Below are 25,015 nucleotides of genomic sequence, written 5' to 3'. Positions count from 1 at the left end.
GTTTTCTTTTTTTCAACCCCCAAAAAGGTTTCACACCAAATCGAAATTATTCTATTACGGCCCTGACCCAAATCGACCCACCGCCAGCGCTGCCCCGCCAAACATAACAATTTTCTGTCTCTAGTCAACCTCAAGGTCTCAACCGTCATCGACACGCCCTCCCCGTCCACGCCTACACCCGACTCGGAGTCGCGACCTCGCGAAGACCTTTCGTCTCCGCTTATCGTCTTTCCCATCCATTTATCACTTACAACTATGGCGGAATACGACCTCCTGCCAAAGCTGATCAGCCACCTCGATCGCCATCTCGTTTTCCCCCTCCTCGAGTTCACGGCCGGACAACTTCCCGAAGACGCCGACGATGCAGCCCTCCTAACCATCACAAAAGCCAAGTATGAATTGCTTAAGACCACCAATATGACTGACTTTGTCGGAAACCTTCAGGCTGAGTTGCAGGGCCTCGACCAGCCGCCACCCGAGTTCAACGACAAGAGGCAGAAGGTCATCTCACGCTTGGAACAGTTCGAGGAGAGCACTAGCAAGCTCCTCGACCTGTTAGGCCGCGAAGATGTCGTTGGGAACCTCCGCAGCGACAAAGTAGCCAACCTGGAGTTCTTAAAGAAGGAACACGATGTATGTCTCATTTAACCCGAACATCTATCTTCTCTTCTCTGCCACGTCCCTTGTTGTCCTAAATTATTGATACCTTTTTCTTCAGGTGACGATCGAGATGGTCAACGCCCTCTACGAGTTTGGCAACTTCCAGTACAGCTGCGGTGACTACGCTGCCGCCGCGGATCTGTTATATCAGTTCCGCGTACTTTCCACCGACAACGACAAGGTGGCCGCCGCTACGTGGGGGAAGCTCGCGTCTGAGATCCTGACTACGAATTGGGAGGGCAGCGTGGAGGAGCTTCACAAGGTCAAGGAAAATATCGACACCAAGCTATTCAACAACCCCCTCGCCCAGCTGAGCCAGCGCACCTGGCTGATCCACTGGGCATTGTTCCCCCTCTTCAATGACGACCGCACCCGTGACGGGATTTTGGAAATGTTTTTCAGCGCCGCCTATATCAACACCATCCAGACTAGCTGCCCCTGGATTCTGCGCTATCTAACCGCCGCCGTAATCACCGGCCGGAACCGGACGCGGAATTCAGGCCAGCATCAGAAGCAACTCAAGGATATCGTACGCATCGTAAAGCAGGAAGCGTACGAGTACAACGACCCCGTGACCGACTTTGTGCGCGCCCTCTACATCGATTTCGATTTCGAGGAGGCCCAACGACAGCTTTTGCGCGCCGAAGAGATACTGCGCTCCGACTTCTTCCTCTCCTCGACTGCCGATCTGTTCATCGATGCGGCGCGACACCTCATCTCAGAGAGTTACTGCAAGATCCACGCACGGATAGACATAAAGGACCTAAGCGCACGCCTGGGTCTAGGTGAAGATGAGGGCGAGAAGTGGATTGTTAATCTGATCCGTGATACGAGAGTGGATGCCAAGATTGACTACAAGGAGGGCACCGTCGTTATGAACCACCCTCCCAGCTCTGTGTACCAGCAGGTCATCGAGCGGACAAAGGGCGGGTTTTTTCGAACCCAGGTACTCAGTGCTGCTGTTGCGAGATAAGGCTAACGAACCCAACGAAACTATATGTCGGTGAGCGGAAATTTTGATTTGCAGAGGTGGTTGGGAAGGGTGTCGGCCACCACAGAGATGGTCAGCCTTGTTTCTACGACGGTATGCATGAACGGAGTTTTGGGAGTATTGGTGCAGCCAGAGGTAGTAGATGTGTACGGGTAATCTCGCTTCACTTGTGCAAAAAGAAACCATTCTACATCCATCTCTTAACCCCATGGGTCGTACTCCGGGGTATATTTTAGTAAGACGAGCCGCATACCCGCTTAGTTATTGATCGATCTTGACGCTCTATTTCACTCGTAACACCCCCCGTGCCTCTTCCCCTCCCCCCCCCTTCCTCTCATCTGGTCGCTAGGGGTGGGAGAAGGCAGGACGGGGAGATAGCGAGAAGGGCAGTAAATCTATGGTTGGCGCATATACAGACGGGTACATACATCTCGAGATTCGCGATGGCTTCTATGGTGGTGCGTCTGTACCATCGTCGTACCAAGTGACATTCTCATATGAGGATTGAACCTAGAAGGCGGAGCCATCATCAAATGTAGTACTCCAGCGATAATGAGAAACCCCTACACCCTCACCCGATTCGTTGCTATCCACCACTACTACCACTACTACCAAGCAAAGCCTTTGCTCGGCATGCCTGAGTGGTCGGGAAACCCGCTGCAGATCCGAGTCGGAACCAACCCGCCCAAGCGAGTCGCTTCAAAGTAGTCCAAGAAACCAAACAGACCAGGAGCCTATAGGTCTAACACACCACCCAACTCATCCGAATCGAATCATGTCACCTCCGCATGCCCTACCCCCCGATTACCTTGAGAGAGTCTACGCCGGCGTCCTCGGGAAGCTCATCGGCGTGTATCTCGGCCGGCCGATTGAAGGCTGGACTCACGAGCGAATCCTCGCGGAACTCGGCCCCGTGCGGTACTACGTCAATGAGCGGGTCGGCCGCGGCGATCTACCCCTTGTCGTGACCGACGACGACGTCTCTGGAACCTTCGCTTTCGTGCGCGCGCTCGAAGAGCACCTGCCACCCCCTTCCTCTTCCTCCCCCCCTCATCCCTCCCCCGGTGCCCCCGCCCCCGTTACCGCTGAGCAGATCGGCAAGACGTGGCTTAACGCGGTCGTGCCGCGCCGCGCCGTGTTCTGGTGGGGCGGCCGCGGCGTGTCGACCGAGCAGACGGCGTTCCTCAACCTACGGCGAGGCGTGCGCGCCCCGCGCAGCGGCTCCGCCGCGCTCAACGGCCGCACCATCTCCGAGCAGATCGGCGGCCAGATCTTCGCCGACGCGTGGGCGCTCGCCGCCCCGGGCAACCCGGCGCTTGCGGCCGAGCTCGCAGCCGCCGGCGCCTCCGTCAGCCATGATGGCGAGGCCGTGTACGCGGCACGCCTGTGGGCCGCAGCCGAGGCCGAGGCCTTCCTGTCTGCCGACCCGCAGCGTCTGCTTGACACTGGCTTGCGGTTCGTACCGCGGGATTCGCTAATTGCGCGGCTGGTTGCCGACGTGCGCGCGTGGCACGCGCGCGACGCGCCGGATTGGCGGCGCACACGGAGCCGCATCGAGGTCAAGTACGGCTACGACAAGTTCCCGGGAGCGTGCCACGTCGTGCCGAACCACGCCGTCATGGTGATGGCGCTGCTGTACGGCGCCGGGTCGTTCGACGAGGCGCTGCACGTCACCGCCACGAGTGGCTGGGACACCGACTGCAACGCGGGCAACGTCGGCTGCCTGCTCGGCATCATGCACGGGATTGCCGCCTTCTCCAGCAAGGGTGGGGGGCCGGACTGGCGCGGCCCGTTGGCTGACCGCGCGCTGCTCTCCACCGCCGACGGAGGGTACTCGGTCAACAACGCCGCGCGCCTCGCCTACGACGTCGCTAACTTGGGGCGCCGGCTGGCGGGCGTACCGGAGCCATTCGCAGCTCCCAAGGACGGGGCGCAATTTCACTTCACGCTGCCGGGAAGCGTGCAGGGGTTCCAGGCCTCGCGGGTGGGCGGCGAACTAGGCGCCCCAGACCCCGTCGTTCGCGTAGAACAAGATATCGACAAGGAGAATAGCAACAGGCCTGGACTAGCGATCCGGCTACAGGGCCTTGCGGACAACGGCGCCGCCGTGCACATTGTGACGCCGACGTTTGCGCCGCCTGAAGCGCGCCGGATGCCGTTCTATGAGCTTTTGAGCTCGCCTCTCGTGTGTCCTGGGCAGACGATCCGAGCCGGGGTGCGCGCGGATGGAGCGAATACGAGCGGCGCATGGGTCAGCTTGATGCTGCGGGTATACACACCGGAGGACGAACTCGAGGATCTCGTCGCCGACCGCGTCGTCGTCCTCGCGCCAGGCGCGTCCGATGTCCTGGAGTGGACGGTCCCGACTAGCCTCGGCTGCCGGCCAGTCCAGGCGGTCGGGGTGGCTGTATCCAACGGTAATAGCTATGATGGCTCTGCCGAGGCTGCGGCCCGCCTCACGGGAACGATCTGGCTGAGCTACCTCCGTTACGCTGGGACGCCCACCCTTGACCTCTCCCCGCGCGTGGAAGACGACGACAACGGCCTCCATGACTCTTTCTTCAAGGCCTCGTTCGTCAGCAGCGCGTCGGACTTCTACTTCATGGGGGGACGGTTCGTCGTCGCGCAGGACGGGGACGACGCCGAGGGGCTAGTGGTCTACGGCACGCGGGAGTGGACGGACTACCGCGTGGCGACGCGGCTCGTCGTCAACCTGGCCAGTGGGCCAGTCGGCGTCGTCGCGCGGGTGCGGGGTCTGAACCGGTGGTACGGGGTCCTACTTTCCCCCGACGACGGCAGTGACGGCGATACCACGGACGGGCATGCCTTGAGAGGAAAGAGGGTAGTCCTCGTCAAAGCGCTTGATGAGCAGCGCATCGAGCTGGAGGCGGCAGATTTCGACTGGGCGCTCGACGTGCCGTACACCATCAGCGTGGAAATAAGCGGCGATATGCTACGCGCGAGGATCGCCGCCGCCAGCGGGGACGAGGATCAGAACCAGATCGAGCTATCAGCACGCGACGCACAGTATTCTGGCGGCGGGGCCGGGCTCCTGGTGAGAGACGGCTCGATCCTTGCTGACGGCATACATGTCAGTCCTCTTGAGATAAACTTAGCTGGATACGTGGGCAGCTGACCACCCCGAGTGTGTTTATAACTTGTAAAGGTCTCACCGTCGTAGCAGTGATACCCCCTTTTTAGCAAAGCTACTATGGCTACACACAAATGGATCATGCAGCGCAGAGAAGAGTACTTCCGTTAGGCAGGGTTGAGTAAATACGGGCAGAAAACGAGAGGCTAGTTTCGTATCCGGGGAGCCTCAATATAGGTAGGTAAAGGGGGAAACGCGGGAAGATTGTACTTGACTGACATGATATATAACTGCCCAATTTTTATGAACAATACTGTAGTGGCACCTAAGTCCACCAATCAACATTGTATAAATGCAAGGGTTGACCTCCCTTCCCACATCCCTTATAGATGCAAACCCGCCATTATACGCCGAATAAGAATCCTATCATGCGGATGATCATTCCTTACTGACAAGCCAGACGCCGCCCTTGAGAGCTTCAACGATGCTTTCCCTCAGCCAGCTCTCTCCGCTCCAATAGGAATCGTTGCCCTTCTCATCGTTCAGACCATCGTTCTTTTTCTCCTCCTTTTTCTTCTCGTCCTCTTGAGCCCGCCTAGCTCTCCACTCCTCCCATTCGAATAGGCATTTTAAGCCCAGCAGATCGTTCCGGTTTCCGCTCTCGATGGCGTTTTCGAGGACTAGACGTACATCCACTGCGCTTGCAGCGCTGTTACTCACATCCGGTCCTCCCACCCCGCGGTCCAGCACTATGCTGCGCTCCGCGTGCGTGAGCCTTTGCAATGTTGGTATGTTGTCAAATAGCCATTCGAGGGGTCGGGATGCGGCGTCAGAGGATATGCCACCAAATCCGCCCTTTCGTCCAAGAGAAAGAATAGTCGTTGCAAACGGGCTGTCACTAACAGGCCGTCGGCGGAGGTACAATGCTTGGGAACGTTTAAATGCGTCTCCATATTCGGGGTGGGCATCAAAGTTCAACTCGAGGTTCCAGAACTCCGGTGAGAGGGTGCGAACAGTTAGAATCTCACTTAGAGGGGGCAGGAGACAGGGCGTCATGCGCAAATCCTCCTCGGACGAATTCTTCAGTTGTATGGATATCGGGACACCAACGGGCGCGTTCGTTGCGACGTCCTTCGTGACCAGACATCGGGGATCCGTGGCCAATACCCAGAAATGCCGGAATGCTTGAAGATGACTCCTATTATCTTGTACGTAATCCGGGAAGACTGGGTAGAAGGCGACGAGGAGGGAGGCTATGGCCAGATTCGACGTGTTGAAGGTCTGCGTACCGCATCCGAGAGAGAGCACACCGATAGCCATATGAGTCGCCATGTATGAGCCATAAGTCGTGTCGGGATCATTGCGGCCGTGGAGGGAGCGTAAGTAGCGGAGGATCTCCAGGTCGCAGGTACCAGCCATGACAGTAGCACAAGAGAGCGCAACAACATCGAGACACATACGTGCCGTGACGTGGACGGTCCGGTCCTCAAAATTGGTTTTCGGTGCAGGGAAACAGCACTGCCCGTAGTACTTGTGGAGATAGGAGAGTAGCAGATCACGGACTCTCACGTTTCCGGAACCGGCAAAACGCAGAGATATGGCGAAGCAGAGGCCGGCCAGGATTGTGAGGAACGGGAGATGCGTCGAATTCAGCGGTCCCGGGGGGGGGTCGTTCGATCCGGGCCTGGGTGGCTGCATCCTCGAATGGTAGCGTCGCGGGAGATTCTTGCGAACCCAATCGTGTGTCGTTTCAATTTCCGACCACAGAATAAGATGCTTGGCGACGGTTCGGAGCAGCAGGATATCAGGTCGGACGTAGTCAAATTGTAGCGTTGCGTCAGGAACATCAATCTTTCGGGCTACTATGTGATCGTCCGACTTCAGATATATGAGCGCGATAGCTACGACAGCGGCAGCGGTAGACCTATCAAGAATGTGCACATGCTCGGCTTTCTTCGTGGTGGAAGCGAGTGTCAGCAACTTCTCGGTGATACGCATGTCGTGGAGACCCTTCAGATCAGTCCCCTTGCCTAGGTTGATGAAGCCAAGAGCAAAACCAGCGGCCAGTCGGTAACATTCGCTACGCAGCGGTTCCTCATCGTCTTCGGACTCGACATGTTCAATTTCCGACATCATTATCTCACTCATCCGGCGATGCTGACTATTGCAGTACAGAAGGCCAATGCCCATGATGCCGGTGGTCTGAGTAAGGGGAGACAAATTCAACTCGGCGGCACCACGCGGAAGCATACGCGTGACGTGGACGGATAGTAAACGCGTGATAAGGGAGTCCATAGTTCCGATGTAGGACGCCGCCAGCCCCAAGAGCAGCCCAATAGAGGTCATGGTGTGTTTAGGGGTGAGATACTTGAAGGCGACCCATTTAGCAACGCCCTTGAGGTGACCATTGAGGCCGAGTGCCAGGAGAAACCCGGCGTGCCTATTGCTAAGATCATTCCCAGGCTTATTATATAGAATCCAGGACGTATCTATCCCCTTAGCTCGACGGGAGATAGATAACCCACCAGCCACGCCCGAGTGGAAGAACGCCCACGCAATTTTCTCTTCTGTGAATAGCGACTTGTCGACCCCCACGGTCACATTGTTCGGCTTGACAGTGCAGTTTAGAACAAACCCATTGATATGGAACTTCTGGGTTAGGAGTGGGAACCGCAACCCGTAGTTCATCAAACCGCGGCCGGCCGGGATAGACAAGGTGTTATTAGCAAGCCTCGTCACCAACTCTTTCTGCCTTTCGAGGTAAAAAGCTTCCGTCCACTTCGGGTGCGGGTCTAGCCGTACGACCCGGGGCCTCGCCGTATTCAACATCATCTTGGTCTCGTCAAGGCGGCGGTCTTCTTTGAAGATAGCCCGGATTACCGCCTGCTTGTCGCTCTCAGCAACATCGTCAGATGGTGCGTCGTTGAAGCCGGTAGCATTCTGACAGAGTGAGCTAAAATCCCACGATGCCATATGTGTCGGAGCCTAGATAATATGAATAAGTGAAACACAGAAAAACAGTTAACCGGAAGCACTCACAAGCACGTTGGCGGAGCGCACACGGAGATTACCCGACCGCGTGAGAACGGAACCAACATCACTTCTATTGACAAGGTCTAACAGCTCGTTCGGCCATGTTGATGGAGGTGATGGCTGGCATTGCGTGATTGCGTCCTGGAGGGGCACGAGAACGCATTCTGGCAGAGACTCCAAGACAATCGGCGTGACACCGCTGTCGTGCATTGCCTCAACAAAATTCGTCGGTGATCGATCCCGTAGGGCGAGCGTCTTGAAGAGGATGTCAAACATTCTAATACGCTCAAATATCGAGCCCATTGCCGGATGAATTGGCGGCATAGTGGCAGACAACCCCGATCCTTGTGAGAGATTCACCCGAATCCAGTCGAGGACGTTCCACGGGGCAGGCTCCGGAGGTACGAGCGTAATTGAAATCGTCAGCGATTCTTGTTGATGTTCAGGCCAGTCCAACGGCATCCCTAGCTCGTAAAAGTTCGCCCATTCCTGCCATCCTAGCCATTTGGCAACTTGGAGCAGCACAACACGTAAATCCATCAAGGGTAGCAGGGATCCATCGGAAGATGTGATATCCAGCTTTTGCTCTTCCAACAAGAGATGTAGCGCAATAAATACATCTTGGGCAGATCGCGTCCGGGTCGAATAGTCATGAGCCGGGGAAGTTGGGAGGTAACCGTCTAGACCGCACGGAGCATCGCTGTGAGTAGAAGATAGGTACGCGAGAGCGTGCTTCGAGTGAGAAGAAATAAAGTCGGCTTTGTCCTTCTCGGCGCTTGGCCGGAACATCGTCAAGGATGACTCGTCATCCTCCATAACCCATTGCCACCCCTTACTCTCTATCCAAGGGGGGTGGGTCAACGATCCCGGAGTCTCGTACCTGTTCATCGCATCCCAGTCGCCGAGGTCGATTTGCGCTCCGCTGCTTGATCTGAGAAAAGCTCTCGGCCTTCTTCGAGGTGCTGGGTCGGCGGGTAGAGTAGCTTTATCGACGCCAAGAGCAAAGAATATCGAGAAGATTTGGATCACAATAGCGGACCACTCGATATTGATAACATCAACTTCCTGTTCTCGAAGCCACGAAACAATTTCCCACCAGTTGGCGACGAGTCTTTCTCCAGACGAGGCCGATAGGATTAACCGAAGGACTTTGAGAACTTTTGAAACCCATGGACAGGACGGCTGGAGTTGAATACGTATCTGGTGGTACTGGTGGGTGTCCTGATCCAGAATATCGACAACGCCGTGCAATTTTGGATGGTGTATTCCGGCAATCTCTCCTATTACCGGAGTGACGGCTCTCCTAAGGCCGACCTCCCGGGCAACAAGGCTCCCGTGGTAGTCAAGACTACGTATATTAGAGAGCGATAGCTTAGACGGGAGCGCCACGGGGGTCAGCTGAGACCACGGCGCTTGGATACTAAGCTCGCGCTGCTGCCCTTGAGTGGATTGTGACAATAGAAGAATCATGGAGATTTCGCCGTCGACGATCTTGCACGAATCTATGACATTCTGGGCTTTCCTAAGCTGTCCAAAGTTCACAGCTATCCGGTCAGTCTCAGGGGACGATGGCGGGCAATGGTTGTTCAATTGCAAGTGCAGAGTTAGCAACTGCAGGCGCTTCTCCACCGGATCTTGTATGCCCACCAAGACTTGCTGGCGAGTATGGTCGTTCTCTACAAACTCTGGACCAGCTAGGCAGAAGACTTTACACTGTCTTCGGGCGGGTAGTTTCGAGAGCGAATACCGGACGTTACTATTGTCGATCGGGATGCTGTGAATCTTGGTGAATAGAACCTCCTGGGCAAGTCCATCAAAGTCGTTATCATCCAGACCCATGCTGCGGAAACCTTCAAAGTCGCCGGTAGACCGCAGCCCTTCTAGCAGGCTATCGACCGGAGCCTCCAGGAGAGTGTTTACTGAATAATTGTTATTTACACTGAAGCTCGGCCCCGAAAAGATGCCGCTAGCGCGGCCTCGGTGGGTGCCGTGCGAAGTGTCCCTCCTCGAGTTCGGGTGGTTAGAAATCTGGGCTGGGTCGGAAAATGCCGTTCTATCTTGCGAGGCAGAGAGATCGGCCCTGGCAAGCATCGAGCTCACGCGGCGCGAAGTTCGGCGCGTAACACCCGATTCCTTCTCTATCCCAAGCGAAGATTCGAGATTCTCAAGAACTTTGTCGTTCTTCTCAACTCTCTCGCTCTTGCGCGACCGTTTCCCCGGTAGGGGTGCACCGAAGCTCTCCTTAAAATTCGGATGGAGTGGCGTCGTAGCACCACTTGCTAAACCCGGCTGCATCGAACTCCGACGGCGATCCGTCTTCTTTCTCGTCTGCTTCCTTGCGCTGATGAAGGGGTCGTCGTTCGGAATGTAGGTAAGCCTCCAAACCGTATACATGGAAGTTTCTCGGTTAACCGTTACGGCTAGGACTAGGTTTGCATGTCCTCTTCCGGGGGTATGGTGGTGTGGTATCCGTTCGATGTGGACAATCTCCTCGGCGCGGTCGAGAAAATTGGGCGATTTATCTGAGCTCCGACGGCTCTTCGTCTTAGCAGACTTATCGGGTTGCGTGACAACCAGTCCAAGTTCCAGGAGGGGATCCGTCAGAATTACAAGGCGCGGCCACGGAGAGTCATTCTTGGGGGGGTCCCAGAGGGTATCCAAGCTCGAGGTTAGCCTTAGGGGAAGGGCCTTCGGCTTGCCGAGGGTCTCTGTGGTGAATGTGCTTTGCTGAGAGGCCCGGATGGATGCGGGAGAGAGCTGGTTCGAGATGAAGGAGTTCGGCGGCACGCGAGGGAACTTGAGGCTCGCGGCCAGCCCGGTGTCAGGGCGCTGCTTGCGCTGTATTATAACACCCGTGGGGGCGGCGCAGGCAAACTCGACCTCGAAAGGCATATGGACGACGTGACTGGTGCCATTCAGGAAGTACACATGGGCCTGGGTCTTGAGAAAAACGACCAAGGCCTTAGACAGCTTCCTCTCTACATCGTCAGGCGGAACCCGATCCCCACCAGCCCCGTGGCCCTGTAGCTCATCTGTGTGTTCCGAGATGGGGAAATACGTTAGGAGAGCCTGAGTAATGGGCTCCTTCTCCAGCTTGAAGCCGAAGCATTTCCGAAAAATACCACCCCTGGACCAAATAACGGTGTCTTTAGTGACCAGGAGCTCATCTTCGCCTCCACCCTCGGCAGCGTAGTCGACGGCTATGTCCCAGTCGTAGGAGGAAGCAGGGGGGTTTTCAGGCAGAAGCTGTTCTTGTATGGCATACTGGAGGGTGGTGGGTTGGTGCAGGCCAAGAGACGTCACCGAAGCCATATTTTCCCAGCCGAATCCATAGAAGACAGGTATATAAACGATACCCGGGCCTCCGGCTGCTTCTGGCCCTGCGCCGGTCTTGGGATGCCGAGGCGCGGATGCGGAGAGGGGACGCGAAGAGGGAGAGATCTAGATGGATATCCCTGCCTAGTGCTTCGCCATTAAGTTGGGAGCAACTGCGTTACAGTTGGTGAGCACGAGCAGCGCGCCTTCCTCTTGCTGGTACTCGTCTAATGTAAGCGCGACATAGCCTAACCGTGAGCAAGAGAAGGAGGCGCGTTACGAGGTGGGTTGCCGGCGAGATCGCGAGGGCATCTCAACTTGCCGCCTGTAGGTGGTTAATGGCATCTGTAACCTCTGGATTTCAGGGAGGGCACCTAAGATATTCGCGGACCCGGATTAGCTAAGCTAGGAGGGTGCGCGATAACCGCTACGATTGGCTGCCAAGACTTGGGTAGCGAGTACCCTACGTGGGTCTGCCCGACAGTGCATGCCGCACCTGCAGGTACCAGTACAGTGACCCGAAAATACCCCGAAAATACAGTGCCGACCGCATACTAGGTACTTACCTCCTATAGATATCCGGGTACCGCCATATGTACCAGCCCCCACCAGTCACCACCCAATCGCCGCCGAAGCTTGTACCTCTCCCGGGAGACGGCCCTCGGTCTTCACACTGTGCTACTCCTGTCTTGGCTAACCTCGGGACGAAGCATCTTGGAGCAGGTGCTGGCCGAGCCTGTGTGTTGTCGGCCCACTGACGTAGCTCCGCTAGGCGACCTCAACGTTTCCGTCCAGCAGCCACCTGCAGCTTCCCCCCTGTGCGTATAACGCCTCCGGGCACTCATCGTAGGCACCCAATGTACCTTGGGTAATCCGTAGATGGATTAGAGGTATGCGGCGCGCCTGGTACATGAACTGCTATCTACGGGCTTGTCAAGCGTAGGTACCTACCTGTAGGTAAGGTATCTGCCATGTACCTAATGTGCATACTCATAGGTAGGTACCTCTAATATGACGAGGAGGTTCTGTATATAGCTCAGTCGTTAGCACCTACCTAGACCCATAGAAGGTATTGAAGGGGAGGTCTAGGGAGGTTAGGAGGTAGGTACGAGTAGGTACTTATCAAAGTATCCCCTCTGGTACCTTACGATGTGGGCGCGGTACCTGCCTCCAGGTACCTCTAGGAACCCGTCGCGGGTTAAGAGTCGTTCCGCAAGTACATAAAGTACCTCCCGCCCACCAGCGCTACCTGCCCGTAGGTATATGAGACCCATCTTACGTAGCTACGGCGAGAATGAGCTCCCACCCATCCTCGAGATATAACAAAGGTATTGACCGACTTGCACGGCATAACCCTCTCCTTCATGTACAACACACCCCAGGTCGGGCAGTCGGTCGCATTCGAGCTTCCACTTCGAGCTTCTGCTAAATACAGTATCCATTTGCCTTGCTCGAATGTGATCAATTAGGCCTCGCCTTGTCTGCTAAGCATCTCGCCCTCTGCACTCGAGCTCCCGATGCCAATATCCGTAGTCGACCATCCATCATGACAGATCCCCAGCCCAGCGCGAGCGACGGTCGCCGGCCCGACCCTGTCATCGTCAACTTGACACGTCAAAGAGCCCCCGAAAAAGCTCATGCGCCCTCCGAGGCAGCGCAGCGCTCGCCCGAGAACAGCAGGAATGGCGTGACACGCACGGATGATAGGGAGGAAGAGGGTGAAGGAGAGGGGAGTGGGGGCGCACGGGCGGTCAAGCATAGTGTTGACGGCGAAGAGGAGGAGAAGGAGGTCAGCGATGATTGGGGCGAAGGCGAAGACAAGGAAGAAGAAGAGGACGAGAGCGAAGACGAGGAAGAAGAAGACGACGACGACGACGACGAGCCGAAGCTGAAGTACGCACGTCTTACCCAGCACTTGACCGCCGTCTATAGGAATGGCGACGCTACCAGCGCCTTCCTCGTTGCCGGGGATAAGATGATAGTCGGAACACATAATGGAAATATTGTAAGCGGTCACGATGGGTTTCTCGACTTCTTCTCTTGAACTATCAGCGTTAACCATATTCGACCAATAGCATGTCATCCAACTACCCGATTTCCAATCCTTACGCGTCTACCACGCTCACTCAGCCTCGGTGACCAATATCTCCATATCTCCCTATCCGCCGCCCTCTTTCGCGCCAGCGCCCAAACCCGATGCCGTCAACAGGGTGGTGTCGCAGGCCGCAAACCGCCCATCCTCTAGGCAATCGCAGACCTCCCCTGCCGGCCAACGCAGGACGCGTGAACTGCCCCAGGTTCCCAACATACCTTCCAATAATATTTTCATCGGAACCTCCTCTACCGACGGAAACGTCTGCGTCCAGTCTCTTACCGAACTCAGAGATGTCCAGCTTAGGAATTTTGCGCGGCCGATCCAAGCCGTAGCACTATCGCCAGAGTACAGAAACGACAGGACGTACATATCCGGAGGCCTAGCTGGCAACCTGGTGCTCACCATCGGTGCCCCGCAGGGGCGGAGCACGTCCTCAACCACGGGGACCGCCGCGGCGGCAGCATCGGGCTGGCTTGGTAGTATCGGCATAGGGGCGAACACTGGTAGGGATACAGTGCTTCACTCTGGGGAAGGGAGCATCAGCACGATAAAATGGTCCCTATCGGGAAAATATATCGCCTGGCTTAACGAACACGGTATTAAGATCATGCGGTCGAAACTGCACCTCGACGCTGCCGACATCGAAGATGCCTGGAAGCGAATAGGCCATATCGATAGGCCGCAGACGACCGAGTGGGAAGAGATGGCTAGCGTCTGGAAGGGCAGAGCTGAATGGGTCGACGACCAAGCAATCGGGGACGAAGATGAAGAGACCAAGGAGAACGGCACGCTAGGGGTGTTATCACCCGCTGCTGCTAAACTAAGTCAACAGGCGCAGAAGCACGATAAAACTATCGAGCGATTAATAGTCGGGTGGGGCGGTACGATCTGGATCATACATGTCCATCCGGGAGGTATCGGGGTGGGGAGAAACGCTGGCGAGAAATCCATCGGGAGAGCTGAGATCATTAAGATGTACGTGTGCGAAATCGGCTCCTTCGGCCGCGTGCTAACCTATCCAGACTTCGCATGGACTGCATTATATCTGGTATTTCTCTGTATACCCAAACGCTACTGCTAGTTCTCGCTTACTGCAAATCGGACACACAAGGAGAAGAGCGCGACGAAGAGCCTAGAATTACTCGAGGACACAGGCGGTCAAGCAGTAGCGGACCATCCGGCGGGATCAAACGTCGCCATAATGCCCAAGCCCCCGAATTGAGGCTCATTGATCTCACATCTCAGGTTGAAGTCGACAAGGACAGTCTCACAGTCAGCCGATTCGAGCGGCTGGCCTCTAATGATTACCATTTAGGGGTGCTGCCTGCCAACAGGGCAGCCTCCGCCGTGGCGTCTCGAGGGACTCTAGAGGCCCTAGCAGGTTTCGGGACGGATATGTGGAACGCGGCCATCAATCCGAAGTCCCTATTCAGCTCCGGCGCCAGCGTCAGAAGCAGGGGTAGTAGCGACGCCGCGCTAAGTCCTAGGTCAGGCAACTTCTCGGGAAGCACCCGAGTCGGTCCCCGACCAGCATCTCGGACGGTGCATCCAAACCTCATCAAGCCGGGAGCAAAAATCTTTATTCATAGCCCGTATGACTGTATTCTCGGGACGAAAAGAGATCTCGGCGATCACTTGGCTTGGCTGTTGGACCACGAAAGATATCAGGATGCTTGGGAATTGCTAGACGACCACCCAGAGATTATGAGTCCGCTTTCGGAGAAGTTACCCGACCCTACTTCGCCCACACACGAGTTAGACGGGGACGAGTTCTACGAGGACTCATATTCCGTGATTGATGAACAGGTCAGGCTAGCAAATACATCCGCGGAAAAGGAGAAACGACGAATTGGCGAGCTTTGGGTCCAAGAGCTAGCCGAGGAGGGGAACTGGGCCCGCGCCGCCCAGGTCATAGCTAAAGTGGTCAATACGGCTGACCGATGGGAGAGCTGGATCTACACGTTTGCGGGAGCGAATAAATTCGACGAGTTGGTGGAATACATACCGTCGAAACCGATGCATCCGCCGATTCCGGGGACGGTGTACGAAATCGTTCTGGGACACTACATCCAAACCGACAAGCCTCGGTTCAAGGAAATTCTCGATCGGTGGGAGCCCGAACTTTACGGCGTTAACGAGGTTACCACTGCCTTAGAAAACCAGCTTAAATTTCGCGACGTAAGGGAGGACACCATCGAGGACGGCGATAAAGGACGCGATTGGCGAATCGTAACAGAGAGCTTGGCCAGGCTTCAGGAGTTAAACGGACGCCACCGCGAAGCCTTGAAATGCTACATCAAGCTACAGGATGCTGACTCGGTGATGCGGCTGATAAGAGACAATCACCTTGCCGACGCGGTTACTGACGACGTTCCCAGCTTTATTGCGCTTCGAGTGCCGGAAGCAGAATTAAATCGGATGAGTATCTCGGAGCTCGAAGAGGCTACTGCGGAAGCCATCACGCTACTCGTGGACGAAGCACAACGGGGGCTCATCAGGCCTTATCTCGTAGTCCAGCAACTCGAGCAAAACGGGTTGAACCTGTACCTCTATTTCTACTTCCGCGGTCTGTGGCGGGAATACCGAGAACGACCTATTGACGAGTCCATATCCCTAGTAGACGATTTCGCCGACTTGGCCGTCCATATCTTCGCCCTCTTCGACCGCGACCTTCTTATCGACTTCCTAAAGGTCTCTACATCGTACATTATAGAGAAGGCGGCCCAGGAGTGCGAGCAGGCAAATTTCATCCCCGAACTTGTCTATCTATACTCCAAAACGGGAGACGTGAAACGCGCATTGTATCTTATTATCGACCGCTTGGGCGACGTTTCCCAGGCTATCGGTTTCGCAAAGGAACAAGACGACCCAGATTTATGGGAGGACCTCCTCGACTACAGCATGGACAAACCGCGATTTATCCGTGCCCTACTTGAAGAGGTGGGCACATCGATTAATCCGATTACTTTAGTCCGACGCATCCCCGAGGGACTCGAGATCCCAGGCCTTCGTGAAGGTCTAAAGCACATCATGAAGGAACACGAGATCCAGTACAGCATTTCGTCCGGGGTAGCTCGCGTTCTCAGATCCGAAGTTTCAGCGGCACAGAGCCAGCTCCGGAACGGACAGAGGAGGGGCATAAAATTCGAAGTGTTGGCCCCGACACACGACCATGTTGGTGCGGAAGCCAAGGAGGGACTAGCCACGGCGGCTGCGAAGTCATCGTCGCCGACCGCAACACCCCACACGGACGGGACCGGTACCCCCAGAGAGACGCAGGATATTCCCCCCCCGGCAGACAGCCACGCCAACGACCAACAGCCTGAACACGACCACCGAGAGGCGAAGCCGGGTTATTGCGCAAGATGCCACGAGCCCTTCGCAGAGTGGGAGATGGAAACACTAGTAGGATTCGCATGCGGGCACGTCTTCCACATCACTCATCTTCTAGAATATCTCCACCCTGATCAGCCAGTCGACCCCAGTATAGTAGGAAGTGGTGACGAAGACCGAACGAGGGGGGGCAGATTCGTGGGTAGCAAAGTAACGCACGCACGTCTGCTCCGAGATCGCGTCGAAGGCGGCTGCCCCGTCTGTAGGAGCCAGATAGAACTTGTCAAAGGAGGTCACTGGTAGTTTTTTCCTTGAGGCCGTACAGTAATACGGTTTCCGCCGATGATGCATTGTAAGGAGTTTGGAGCGCATACCATCACCCGAAGGGAATTTGTCGAGCGGTAGACGCCTTGTTTATAAGCTTACTTTCTCAGGATCGAGTCGATACCGAGGCCCCTTAGATTCTATTGCCCATCCTACGAATCTTCTTTTCCTTTCCCCTTTTTCTTTCTTTTACGCTGTTAGTAGCATGAGGACTAGATCGATACCGAGTCCCGTCAGGGCCAGGCCCCTGGGCGGAATCTAATACCCATCCAGTGCCAGGGATGCCGTTTCAAAAGGGGCATTATGCACCTATCGAATTATCACAACATACCGGGAACATGCGATACCTACCAAAATGACAAATCACCATTTAACCCAGTATACCACTTCCAGTCGACATTAGATGTTACCAACAATTTCGCACTAGCTTTTTTATCGGGTCTCCCACCTCAGTCGGTTTCCTCTATGTGGCTCCTGTACCGAAGAATTCAAGCCAAGACATGGACCCAAGCTCCCGGCCCAAGACTTCTCCAGGTACTTCTTATTACTTACCTAGGTAACTTGGTTTCCTTTTCCTAAATAACCCTGGCGTTTTCCCCGTCTGTACTATTTCCTTATTTCTATATGTTTTCTTGTGTGTTTTGAAGCAACTGGAAGTCATCCCCGAGGAGAGAGGACGAAATCATTCAACCTTCAAAAATATGGCCGACCGCCCACGATACAGCCGGGTACAACTAGAGCAATACTTCGACCGGATCGGACTTCCGGTGCCGGAGCGGCATTACTCGGTGGCGGCACTGGCGGGGGATGATGAGCGGCTCGCATACCTATCGCTACTAAAAAAACATGTACTCGTGCGCATCCCGTTCGAGAATCTGGCGCAGCACTACTCGTGGCATCGCACCGTCGACGTGCGACCACAGCACGTGTTCGACAAGATCGTGCGCGGGTGCCACGCCTCCTACTCCCCCTCGCGACAAGACGAGAGGGGTGAGGATAGGGGAAGTTCCCACGAGGGAAAAGGAGGAAAGGGGGAGACAGAGAAGATAAGGAACCACCCCCCAGCCAGAGGCGGGTACTGCATGGAGGCCAACACGCTCTTCCACACCGTGCTTCTAAGCCTCGGGTACAAGGTGTTCATGGCGGGCGCGCGGGTGTACACGCCGGAGCACGAGCGATACGGCGGGTTCTCGCACTGCGTGAACATTGCAACTATCGGAGACCAGCGGTACATGCTGGACGTCGGGTTCGGGGGGAACGGCCCAACGGGGCCGATACCACTGGTAGCAGCTAAGGAGGGTGGGATGGGTATGCCGCACGTGCGCGGGTCGCCGGCGCGCATCCGGTTAGTCCGCGGCCCGATCCCGCAGCAAGTCGACCAGGGCTGCGAGGTATGGATCTACCAGCACTGCGTCGACCCGAAAGAAGGCGGCAAGAACGCGGAGGCGACGTGGACACCGCTGTACTGCTTCGTCGACTTCGAGTTCCTACCCGAGGACATCCGCGGCATGAACCTGAGCCCATGGCGCAGCCCAACTTCGTTCTTCACGTACCGGGTGATGCTGACACGGTTCACGACAAACTTGGAGACAGACGACGCGAGCCAGGGAGGGGGGCCAGGGCAGGCGAGCGATCGCGCGGTCTCGGAGGGAGAGATCGACGGTGCGCTGATCTTATTCCACGATACACTGAAGTGGAGGCGCGGCGGGCAAACGCGGGTCGAGATCCGGCTCGAGAGTGAGGCCCAGCGTATCGATTCCATGCGTCGCTACTTCGGCATTGTGTTGGCTGAAGGGGATCGCGAGGCGATACACGGAACAGCAAGCGAGCTTAAGTAGAGCAGACAAGCGGGTTTGGTGGCCGGATAGGCGGTTAGTTAATCCTCGGCATAATACCCGCGCATCCATTCCGATATCGACCCGTTGTTAGTCGGCCTTGTTTACTGCTACCCAGCTGGAGGGAGAGGAACATCATGAGCCCGCTGATATGGATGGTTTCAATGCTGCCAACTTCTAAATCTCGGCCAAGTCCATTGTTCAATTCAACGAACCCATCCTGTACCTACACACAAACTCAGGCGTGTACATGAATCTGAATAGTTGGAACGAGCGATCCGAATCAAATGAAGCCTGCAACCAGTTGCCAACATTGCAATGTTTTATGGTGTTGTTACGTATACTCTACCTACATATTCCCCTATTGCACTAGTAAAAAAACACGAGATTCTCATAGATTCCAGCTAAGCCCTAAAACTATAATAGGGGTCTCGGCGATAGCCGTCGAGAACCCCTAAACTAGCCTCTATGTGCCAAGCTGCTCGCCGAGGCGCGACAGCACCCATCCACCCGCATCACGCGACGGGACGTCAGCAAGAGACTCGGCATGTCCCGGGGGGCAACGCTTCCCGCCTAGTCCGAAAAGTTATCGTAGCCTGGGGGGTATTCGATCTGATCGAGAAATTCAGCTTCGGTCATGACCAAAAACTCCCTGTCGGAGTAGCAGTCGTAGTCGTCGCTCGAGTCGAACCCCCGGGCCAGCCGCTCGGCCTTCTTCTTCTCCCGCAGCGCGCGGCGCTCCTCGCGCTCGCGGCGCTGCCTCTCCACCTTGGCTTCGTACTGGGCACGCGCAGTGGCGGCCCAGGGGACGAGCGCGCCGGGGCAGGCGACGCACAGGATGGCGAGCTCGCGCGTCGCCAGCGCGTCCTCGAGGCTGTCGTGGCCCGTCTTAGCGCCCTGCACGGCGACGCCCAGCAGGTCGTGGCACAGTTCCCGCAGCGACATGATCCGGCTCAGCTGCTGGCCGCGCCCGAAGACGGCCTCGGCCGCCAGCAGCGCCGTGTCGACTACGCGCTCGTGCCACGTGCCGAGCACCCGCAGGTCATGCTGCAGCGAGTGCCCGACCAGCACAGTCGTGATGTCGACGAAGCGGAAGAGCTCACGCCGCGCCGCGGTCCACGACGCGAAGGCCCGCCCGCTCACCTGCGCCTGCCGCATCATCTCCTTGGTGATGCCGCTGTACTTGGTGCGCCAGTCGGTGACGGGCGCGTTCGGCACGACGAGCTGGTCGATGAGGACCTCTCCGGTCAGCATGTCGACGGCCGAGATGCGGGCGAGCGAGCTGCGGCAGCCCCGGGGCCCGACCCCGACCATCTCGCAGTCGATGGCGACGGCGTCGCGCTTTGGAACGGCGGAGTTCCATCTCGGCGTCGGGAAGAAGCCGCGCACGTTGAAGTTGGGAGGCTTCCGGCCGGCGACGGGGCCGGTGTAGTAGCCTTGGCTGAGCAAGAGCTCCTCGCTGTGGCAGCGGTCGATCAAGGCCCCCAGGAACTCGTTCCCCACGGGTGCCGACACCCAAGCGTACGGGGCGCCGGGCATCTTCGCAAGCACGACAGCGCCTTGCGCAGAGCTACTGCCGCTCGGAGTCGGCGCAACTTGAAAATTGCGTCAACCGATGCGAGAGAGGAGGTTAGGGATCCTGGAGAAGCAATGTGCCTACCTTTGACTGGCGGCCTCGGAGGTTCCTTCTGTACGGGTACACCTCCCAGTAACTTGGGAGTATTTGTAGGCGCTGCGGGCTTCGTCGGGGGAGCAGCAATACCCGGTTGATTCTTCTTGACAGCGGCCTTCGGCGCTTGTACGGCTGGCGCAGGCTTGCTCGCAGCGGAGACGGGCTTCGGACCGGAGGTGGCTTTCCTCGCGGGCGCGTTCGCGGTGGACACGGCGGCCGCGGGCTTACTCGCAGCAGCAGCAGCAGTGTTGGGAGTCGTCTTTGCGGGCGTGCTGCTAGAAGCGACACCTGCGGCCACAGGAACGGGGGGTTTCTTGTGCTTAAAAGCTGCGTTGTGCTGATGGAGGCTCTCTGCCGTTGCAAACACACGACAGCACTTAACGCACGTACTACTCTTCATATGCCCCGCCTGTCTAGCATGGTCGAGGAGCTTTAGCCGGTCTTTGAATGTCAAGTTGCATTCGCACGTGAACTTCGACGATCCATTGCCTTTCGCCATGGTGGAGGCGGTACCCGGGTGCTGTTGGTCAGGGAGCGCCCACAATAAGACGGCTTCCTAGGTATTTAGGAGGAGATCAGAAGCGAGGATGGATGGCCGGCAATTCTAGCTGCTCCTCGCGGTATATAAATGAAAAGGAAGAGAATAGGAGGCAAAGAAACCCAACATATGGAGGCCTGAAGAGTCTGCCTGGCTGAGGCGCGGAAGGCTGTCGGAAGAGCCGCCGTTGACGGAGGGCTGAGTTGTCACGATGAGTGTAGCCGAACCTGCAGGGCAGGCGAGAAACTTGTGGACACAGGTAGGTAAGTGGATGGTTTGGGGGACGGGAGGGGAGAAGAGGGCGCGGGAAATATATCTCAGGAGATAAAATAAATACCTACATGCCTACCAGCATAGGTATTTACCTACCACTGGTTACTTGTTGTACCTATTGCAATGTAATTTGTGTCCCCTGTCAAATTCGGTGTTCTTCTCTCGATTGGACCGGCTGCCGGACTTGTGACCGTCACCAAACGTTCCGCCTGTCCAGTTCGGTAGGTACATTTTCCTTATTCCTCCTCCCGTTTCTTCCCTCTTGTCCATTTCCACGTCTCCCTTTCCACGACGCTCTTCTCGTGTCACCTGGATGCAAAGCGAACTCGGACATCGCTGGAAGAGCAACGCATTCCTCAATCCTGGAGGGAAAACTGCCTACGTAGGCGTCTACGCACGTCCTTGCCTAGAACCCACGAGCTGAGAAATACCTAAACGACACAGGACCACGGGTACTGAGATTTGTGACGGTGCAGCGCAATTAGGCCGGCCATGCCGGTGTAGGCGCACGCAAAGTGGCACAGCCGGTGGGCGTCCCAACACATCGTGGCAGCAGAGGCAAGAGATAAGCGGCGGCTGGCTTGAGCCAACATCCGAACCATCCATACATATCTATACCTATACCTATATGCAGTTGCCCCTTGTATCCCCTTCTTCCTAGACTTTCCAAGGGGAAAACGGAGTCTCATAACTCTCGTCCAAGTCTGTAAATGCCTGTCAAAATCACAATGTCGATTTAGTAGTACTAAGAGTAACAGCAGCCCCGGTTTGCTCGTACAAGGAAAAGCCTACTCCTAATCGACCTTTTTCTACTTGCGCCGCCTCCATCCTCCGAGGGCCCCCTCTCCTGCTACTTGCTACCCTCTAACTGACAGCCCCGAGGCATCAGGCTTGTTAGCCAGCGACCCAGATACGCGTATTAGCAGAGGGCCACGGCGGCAGAAACACCATCCCCATACCCAAGTTCGTAGTCCCTCGATACCTCGAATTAACTAGACCGCCAGATCGTACTAGCACATATTCCTACACAACCATATCCCCCCCCACAGACTACGGTATCGACACACCCATACACCTACTGAAAGATTAACAATCCTCGTTACGCTACAATCCCCGCGATAACGGACATCACGGCACCGTAGAGGCCCACACAGACGAAGAGCTCCCGGTTCGCGTGGACGCCGACGAGTCCTCCCTGGATGAGTGCCCCCAGCGCACCGAGACCCACCAGGAATATCACTGTCAACCTACCCATGTACCCCGGTATAATCAAGAATGTCAGAATCGGAAGGATGACGGCTACCGTGACGGCTACCGACAACGGTATAATGGGCGGCACATCATTCACGCTGTTCACAGTTTCGGCCACGCTCTCCTCTTGTCGGTAGGCTGACCCTGGTCGAGATTTACTGAGGAGCGGGCTCGGCGGCATAGGCATGTCGAAATCGGAATGTGGCAGCGGCGTAGGGACTGCTTCCTCGTCTGTCGAATCCCCTTGACTCTCGTAGCTGACGCATATCAAGTCGTCTATATTATCAAGAAAATGAGCTTCGGGTTCGACGATAGGGGCCTGAGTTGCAAGGTAGCTGCGATAATCATGCATGTCTGCCAAAGCTGGCGTTGGCATGGCTAGAGTCTCCCTGAACGATGATAACACCCGATCTAAGGACCACCGAGATGAGCGAGGTACGTGGATACGGTAACGACTGTAGGGGGTCAAGGGGTGAGGAATCCTTACTATACTGCTCTAGCTTGAACCCGATTTTGCCAAGAATGTCAGTCCTATGCCAATGAAGCTCGCTGCCCGAGATGTGTTCTGCTCTTCGTGACGCCGGGTATACGCAGCCCGGAAGGCGCCGATTTTGCGTGTCCGCCGTATCGATTCGGCGGAGTTGCTCCTCCAGCTCACATATCTCATCCTGCAGGTGCAGCAACACCCTATGATTTAAAGTTTCGAATCGGCGATATATAGGACGGAGACGTGCGCCGGCGCGACTTGACGACGACGTCGACAACTTCGAGGCGAGCAGTTCGTAACCCGACAGGGGCAATCTCTCTGGCCTTGGTGTATGTTGCGAGGTGCCCTGACTAGGGGTTAGAGGAGGGAAATCGGTGGGCATGATGGGTGATGGCTGGGGGTTCCCTCGCGAAATGCGCGGCACCTCGTAGCTTCGCATCCTGTCCTGAGAGGTCTTTATCCGTGCCCCAACTGATATGGGCGAATGGCTCTCATCGCCGTCCTCGACGCTGCGATCGGGGCTCGTGCTTCGGTCGGTTTCGTGGCCAGCGGTGGTTTCGGAGGCATCATCCTTAAAGTTACTCGATATTGTAGATGTACTGCGGCTCGAAGGTGACTGGCCTTGCATAGAAGAGGTTGGAGATCGACGGGTAGCCTCTTCCATCGACTGAATAATACTTTCCGGCGTTACATCCGGAGAATCGGAATCAAGAAAGTTGAAAGCATTAGGCCGCTTGGCAAGAAACTTCCTCTGTCTCGCATTGAATTTCCCGGCAGTGTCCTTTCTCGCGAAAGGCATTTCGGTCACAGTTGCGATACTTCCACTCGAGATGCTGGACCCCCGCGAGCTCGCGGCGACGGACGCTGCTCCTATCGGTGCGTCTGGCGGAATAATTGAATGAGGAAGAGGACTGTTTCCCGGGGCAATGTGATCGCGACCTCTCTCCTGAGAAGTAACACCAGCGCCTACCGGATGGGCCTCGCCCGGTTCTTCGCCTGATTTGGGTGCGAGTGTGGCGAGCTCACCGTGGCCCGACATCGATCCAGGCTCGTTGATCAAGTTTGGTGGTTGCCTCTGTACTCTTTTGAGATTGCCGGCGCCGTATACCACGGTGGGCTCGAAGTGTTTAGTATCCATGGTAGGTCTAGGTAAACTACTCCTCTTCGATGGAGCAGCAAAGGGATAGTCTGGAATATCCGGCTTTGTAAGCCCCTGATCGTCGGCCATGTCGATGTGGTACTCGGGGCCTGGCCAATGTGGACCTCGATCATGAGCGGGAGCCGAGACAGATGAAGAGCGATAGTAGTGTCTTAAGTAAGGCATCAGCAAGGCAAGGCTCTAAGTGCCGCCCGCGCCGCTCGACAGGCTGGTTCGGTTGACCCCGCGGCCACAGCGAAAAAGAACGCAGCACAGCATAAAACACGCATACCTGGCAATGCTAGGCTGGACGTAAGCGTCCATGAAGAGTACACAGAGAAGCCCTAGCCGGGCGGTATAGGGAGGAGCGGCGAACAGAGGCGTGACAGATGTCTCCCTACCTAGTAAGCGGACACGCGTAGGATGTCGGGGATGGTTTAGGAAGCAGGCGAGGCCGTAAATGGTGGTGGTATGCGAACGCGACGGTTGTCGATGAAGAAGGGTTGGCCAGACATGGTGGCAATTACTGCGGTAGATATCCACGGCACCACGAAACAAATCACGAACTACGTGAGGTGATGTGGTCCTATAAGATGTCGGTGATATTTAATTTAAAAAGAGGGCATGCCCAAGACGAGGAGGCCGCGCGCAAGAGGCAGAACAGTGTGACCGAGAAGGAGTTGTGTTTGGTGTTGGTTATCGCGCCGCCGTTGGCCCGTTGAGGCGACAATCCTGTCGCTACGAGGGAAACCAGAACTTCTCTCCGGCGCGAGTTAGCTGCACGAGCGTATCCCAGATACGGCGCAGCAGGTGATTGGCCGGGCGCTGGAGCTGTCTGCAGTGATGCGATGTGAACGAATCCAAGATGTGAAATGTGTGTGTGGTAATCAAGGCCCCTGTGGCCGTGGCGTGCGATGATGGGTTGGGGCCTCCACGGTCTGCTTCTCCCGTCGAATGGTAGGCCGCTTCCAGCCCGTGC

At 56.3% G+C, this 25,015-nt stretch overlaps 7 protein-coding genes across 7 annotated transcripts; 4 read left to right on the top strand and 3 right to left on the bottom strand.

Moving 5' to 3' along the window:
• The first annotated feature begins 22 nt into the window (after positions 1-22).
• GGS23DRAFT_264861 (putative eukaryotic translation initiation factor 3 subunit 6) lies at positions 23-2,030 on the top strand. Its single transcript, XM_051512388.1, has 2 exons — positions 23-633; positions 719-2,030. Exons 1-2 carry the CDS (start codon positions 256-258, stop codon positions 1,631-1,633), a joined length of 1,293 nt encoding a protein of 430 aa, XP_051368578.1. The 5' UTR covers positions 23-255; the 3' UTR covers positions 1,634-2,030.
• GGS23DRAFT_264907 (ADP-ribosylation/Crystallin J1) lies at positions 1,968-4,983 on the top strand. The gene has a single exon (XM_051512390.1). The coding sequence runs from the start codon at positions 2,427-2,429 to the stop codon at positions 4,785-4,787; it is 2,361 nt and encodes a 786-aa protein (XP_051368577.1). The 5' UTR covers positions 1,968-2,426; the 3' UTR covers positions 4,788-4,983.
• Positions 4,984-11,431, bottom strand: GGS23DRAFT_264871 (uncharacterized protein). Its single transcript, XM_051512389.1, has 2 exons — positions 7,782-11,431; positions 4,984-7,727 (listed from the first exon to the last, which is right to left on the bottom strand). Exons 1-2 carry the CDS (start codon positions 11,085-11,087, stop codon positions 5,181-5,183), a joined length of 5,853 nt encoding a protein of 1,950 aa, XP_051368576.1. The 5' UTR covers positions 11,088-11,431; the 3' UTR covers positions 4,984-5,180.
• Positions 11,432-12,546: 1,115 nt separating this feature from the next.
• On the top strand, positions 12,547-17,182 carry GGS23DRAFT_264658 (uncharacterized protein). The gene is made up of 3 exons (XM_051512386.1): positions 12,547-13,095; positions 13,166-14,160; positions 14,208-17,182. Exons 1-3 carry the CDS (start codon positions 12,637-12,639, stop codon positions 16,819-16,821), a joined length of 4,068 nt encoding a protein of 1,355 aa, XP_051368575.1. The 5' UTR covers positions 12,547-12,636; the 3' UTR covers positions 16,822-17,182.
• Positions 17,183-17,543: 361 nt separating this feature from the next.
• Positions 17,544-18,680, top strand: GGS23DRAFT_607287 (arylamine N-acetyltransferase 3; the record flags this gene model as incomplete). Its single annotated transcript, XM_051520028.1, has 2 exons — positions 17,544-17,783; positions 17,889-18,680. 2 exons carry the CDS (start codon positions 17,544-17,546, stop codon positions 18,678-18,680), a joined length of 1,032 nt encoding a protein of 343 aa, XP_051368574.1.
• A 285-nt stretch (positions 18,681-18,965) lies between these two features.
• On the bottom strand, positions 18,966-20,993 carry GGS23DRAFT_264643 (ribonuclease H-like domain-containing protein). Its single transcript, XM_051512385.1, has 2 exons — positions 20,338-20,993; positions 18,966-20,272 (listed from the first exon to the last, which is right to left on the bottom strand). The coding sequence occupies exons 1-2, from the start codon at positions 20,846-20,848 to the stop codon at positions 19,251-19,253; spliced, it is 1,533 nt and encodes a 510-aa protein (XP_051368573.1). The 5' UTR covers positions 20,849-20,993; the 3' UTR covers positions 18,966-19,250.
• A 1,266-nt stretch (positions 20,994-22,259) lies between these two features.
• On the bottom strand, positions 22,260-24,126 carry GGS23DRAFT_607285 (uncharacterized protein; the record flags this gene model as incomplete). The annotated part of the gene is made up of 2 exons (XM_051520027.1): positions 22,260-22,822; positions 22,899-24,126. The coding sequence occupies 2 exons, from the start codon at positions 24,124-24,126 to the stop codon at positions 22,260-22,262; spliced, it is 1,791 nt and encodes a 596-aa protein (XP_051368572.1).
• Between the last annotated feature and the right edge of the window lie 889 nt (positions 24,127-25,015).

This window comes from Durotheca rogersii, assembly GCF_024521655.1.
Source record: "Durotheca rogersii strain YMJ 92031201 chromosome Unknown GGS23scaffold_28, whole genome shotgun sequence".
NCBI classification, from domain to species: domain Eukaryota; kingdom Fungi; phylum Ascomycota; class Sordariomycetes; order Xylariales; family Xylariaceae; genus Durotheca; species Durotheca rogersii.
The sequence above is the reverse complement of the archived record's forward strand: the minus strand, read 5'-3'. Positions and strand labels throughout refer to the sequence as shown.